General features: G+C 37.9%; 1 protein-coding gene across 1 annotated transcript in view; it reads left to right on the top strand.

Moving 5' to 3' along the window:
- The first annotated feature begins 263 nt into the window (after nt 1–263).
- The window catches only part of Smurf2 (SMAD specific E3 ubiquitin protein ligase 2), a 66,008-nt gene continuing 62,744 nt past the window's right edge, over nt 264–3,527 (top strand). Inside the window, exons 1-2 of the mRNA XM_023714115.1 lie at nt 264–330; nt 431–469. Of these exons, the coding sequence (XP_023569883.1) occupies nt 303–330; nt 431–469 (67 nt within the window). The 5' untranslated portion in view covers nt 264–302. The remainder of the gene's footprint in view (nt 331–430; nt 470–3,527) is intronic.

Below are 3,527 nucleotides of genomic sequence, written 5' to 3'. Positions count from 1 at the left end.
GAAAATCTCATCTATATCAGGAAAGCTTTATCTTATTTTTTATCTTTTTAACTATGAAATTATTTCATCCCTAAAGTAGACAACCTAAATTTATATATCCTTACCTCAGAACTATTTTTTTCTGCTTCTACCTGGTTTCTCTGAGATCACGATGATAAGTAGATAGGAATCAATGGGTCCCGGTTAGAATGTCAGCTTTGCACAGATTCTTTCTGTCAGCCATTTCTGGTAATCGTTGCTAAAGTTGCCACCGTTAGTGTTCAGCTGTCTTTTGTTTGCTGGTTGGTCTTTAATCAAAGTTCATGATCATACTCATACCTTACTGTGTAGGTAGGACTTAATTATCCATGTTGTTTTTAGTGGTTTAAAATGAAACAATGACATCTTACCATTTTATTTTAATTTTTCCCATTTATTTTTTGTTTTACAGTACTCTGTGCAAAAAACTTGGTGAAAAAGGATTTTTTCCGTAAGTAAATTAACCTTATAAATCTTGTGTATCCTGTGTAGATTTTTTTTCTTTTTTTGACAACATTCATAAGTGTCAGGTTTAGGGATTTCTAAATTTAGAAATATATTCTGTTATTTTATGAATGCTTTGATTCAGGTTCTTTGACATTACATTTCTCTGGGGGATTTGATTTTTTTAGCTCTCGCCTTGTTTCCTTTATGTATCCTTCATACATGTTTATGTAAATGTGTGTGTATGCAGATATGTGATGCATATAGAAGTTGTGTGTACTATTAGGTTTCTAGAAAAGGTTTAGGAAATATTTTGCAAATACCACTTTAAGAATGTTTTAAAGGAAATTTTACCTTTGTAATCAAGATTCATTGAAAAGTAGAAAAGTCACTGAAGCTGCTTGGAATTTGTGTACTTACAGGAAAGAAATCCATGTTTGACTGCAAATGGCACTTGTGTCTCTGATTCCAGAGCAGATGCTTGGCGACATTGTCTACAGTTGGGAACAATTGGCTATGGAATATTTTGTGGCTTTATTTAGGCTTAAATTTTGAGAGGGTTTGGAAGTACCATGCATGTTGCAAATCTTAACCTAATAATACTAGAGAATAGCTTTAAATTATTACAAACTACATAATGTTTATTACAAAATTTAAGCAAAATTTTATATGTAAAATATTTATACTTAAAGATTTTTAATTGTATTATTTTATTTATATGATACAGAATCTCACTATGCAGTTTGGACTCATAGTGATCCTCCTGTCTCAGCCTCCCTAGTTCTGGGATTACAGGTGTGTGCCACCACACCTGGTTCCAGGGCAGGACATCATTCAGTATTGGGCACCGAACCCCAGGACCTTGCACTTGCCAGGCAGGCACTTATTCTGCTGGGCTATCTCCCTAGCCCAGAGATTTTTTAAGAGATTGTTTTAAAATTCAAGTTCTACCATGCAGCAAAAAACATGCTGCTTTCTGGTTTAGTTTTACATTTTCAAGGATTTGATTTAAAAAATAATGAGCTCTTGATATTTTAAAATCATACTTAATTCATCCCTTTTGAAGTTTTAATTACTTCCCATCTTCCTAGACTAGAACCTGAATTAAAGTTTAAAAATATCAATCTTATAAAATTATAAATTGTTAGGTTATTTTTGTGTTTTTATGGGAAAGTCGTTAAATAGGATAATTTGAAACATGGGAAGAAAATACAAGCATTCTTACAAGCATAGACAGTGTACTGTGTGCCCCCCACCACGTGTCCCAGTAGGAGAACCCAGTGGCCAGACAGTTCCCCGTTGCTTTCTGCTGCCACAGTGTATGTCAGCTTTCATGTGATGCTCAAGTCCTATCTCTAGTAATGGAGGTGTACTTTTCCCTCACCTTTTTTTTCCCCTGTATTTTAGGGAAGGGTCTACAGAGTGCTCAAGGTCTCACTACTAGATCAAACTCTAGCAATCCGCCTGTTTATAGCCTCTCAAAAGCTGGGATTACAGGCTCACGCCACCATGCCCAGTCTTAGTTGCCCTCTCAGCCTGCCCCAGGGGCAGGGGCCCTTGCACAGCAGGCCGGGGGACCAAGCCCCAGCCCCTATGCCTGCTTGCAGGCATCTTAATCTGCTGAGCTATTTGTCCAGCCCTTCAAAAAACATTCTAAAAGTACAATAATACCATATAATGGCAAGGTTCTGGACCAAAAGGAATTCACATACCCAGTCTCAATTTCTGTCTCAGTGCGCCCCCTGGGGTGGGGCCGTCACGGCAAGCCTAGGTATTGAACCCCCAGCCTCTGCTCCTGTTTGCAGGCACTTTAATCCACTGAGCTACTTGGCCAGCCCTTTCCCTCACCTTTTTAAGGTTCATCATTGGTTGGATTTATCCTAGTGGAACTGTAAGTGAATAAGATTAGATAGGCTGGTGACAAGGAGAAAAGGGAGTGGCTGCTTTGGTACCTTCGAAGACATCTGCTGTGGGCTTTGTTTGTTTTTTTTTTGGGGGGGGGGCAGGCTCAGCCTACCCTGCCCTCAGGGTGGGCTGTGTGGCTTGGCATGTGGTGCCGGGGATTGAGCTGTTCTAACAGTGGTCCCCTGTGCCTGCCTAAGCTTGCCTAAGCAGGCACTTTAGACCGCTGAGCTATCTCACTGGCCCCACCTGCTGTGGTTTTTGAAGATGAGGTAGTCAGCTTTGTCTCTTAGCCTTCTTTAGTCAGTTCTCTTCCTTTCTCTAGAGTCTGAAGACACAGCTTTTCCAGTATAATACCCTGATAGTCTTATCTTAGAGGAATCTTTCATCAATTCTTTGTAAGCCTGTCTTTTTCTGTCCTTGAACTATAGGAAAAAGAAGGAAATCTTCTTGCCTTTTCATTAGTATAGACAATAAAAATGGAGGAAAAAAAATGTTTAGGAGTATAAGTTTGAGTTAGGGATAAGAAGATTAGGAAAAATTGTGATTATCTTTAAAACCCAGAATGGCAGATACCTGCTGTCCTGGAAGGGAAACAGCAAAGCCAGTCCTCAGGCACTCAGAAGGACATCATCAGCCAGGGATGGAAATATGTGACAAGTTCACTTTGGCCACTGTTCCAAATCCCTGTTGTAGTAGATTCATGTCTGTCCTTCCAGATGTTTTGGACATCATTGTAAGTTGAGATTTGCCATATTCAGAGAAATATAATTTCTCAGCTTTAAATCTGAGTATGTGTTTATTGATCAGAGTAGTTATTAATAGTAAGACATTGTCAGTTTTTTTGCTTGTGATTTAGTTTACATTCAATGAGAAAATAAATTTTAATGTGGAACATTACTATAGGAGAATGAAATAGATATATATTTATTTCATTACAGCAAAAAATTCTGCTATGTGCTGTCTTTTGTAGGGTAATTTATATTTGAGATGATTACTGTTCCAGAACATTGTCCTTGCTGAGGAAATTTTGTGGACTTACATTTTGAAACTAGTTTCAAGCCTGCTAGCTTTAAAAAACAAGTTAATCCTCTTTTGCCCCCAAATTTCATCAAGGAAGTGGTCAATTATAAAGCAATTGGTTAGAAATTTTTTTTTTAAAT

This window comes from Octodon degus, unplaced genomic scaffold, assembly GCF_000260255.1.
Source record: "Octodon degus isolate 3935 unplaced genomic scaffold, OctDeg1.0 scaffold00033, whole genome shotgun sequence".
In the NCBI taxonomy this organism is placed as follows: Eukaryota; Metazoa; Chordata; class Mammalia; order Rodentia; family Octodontidae; genus Octodon; species Octodon degus.
This window is presented reverse-complemented; position numbering and strand designations above follow the sequence as displayed.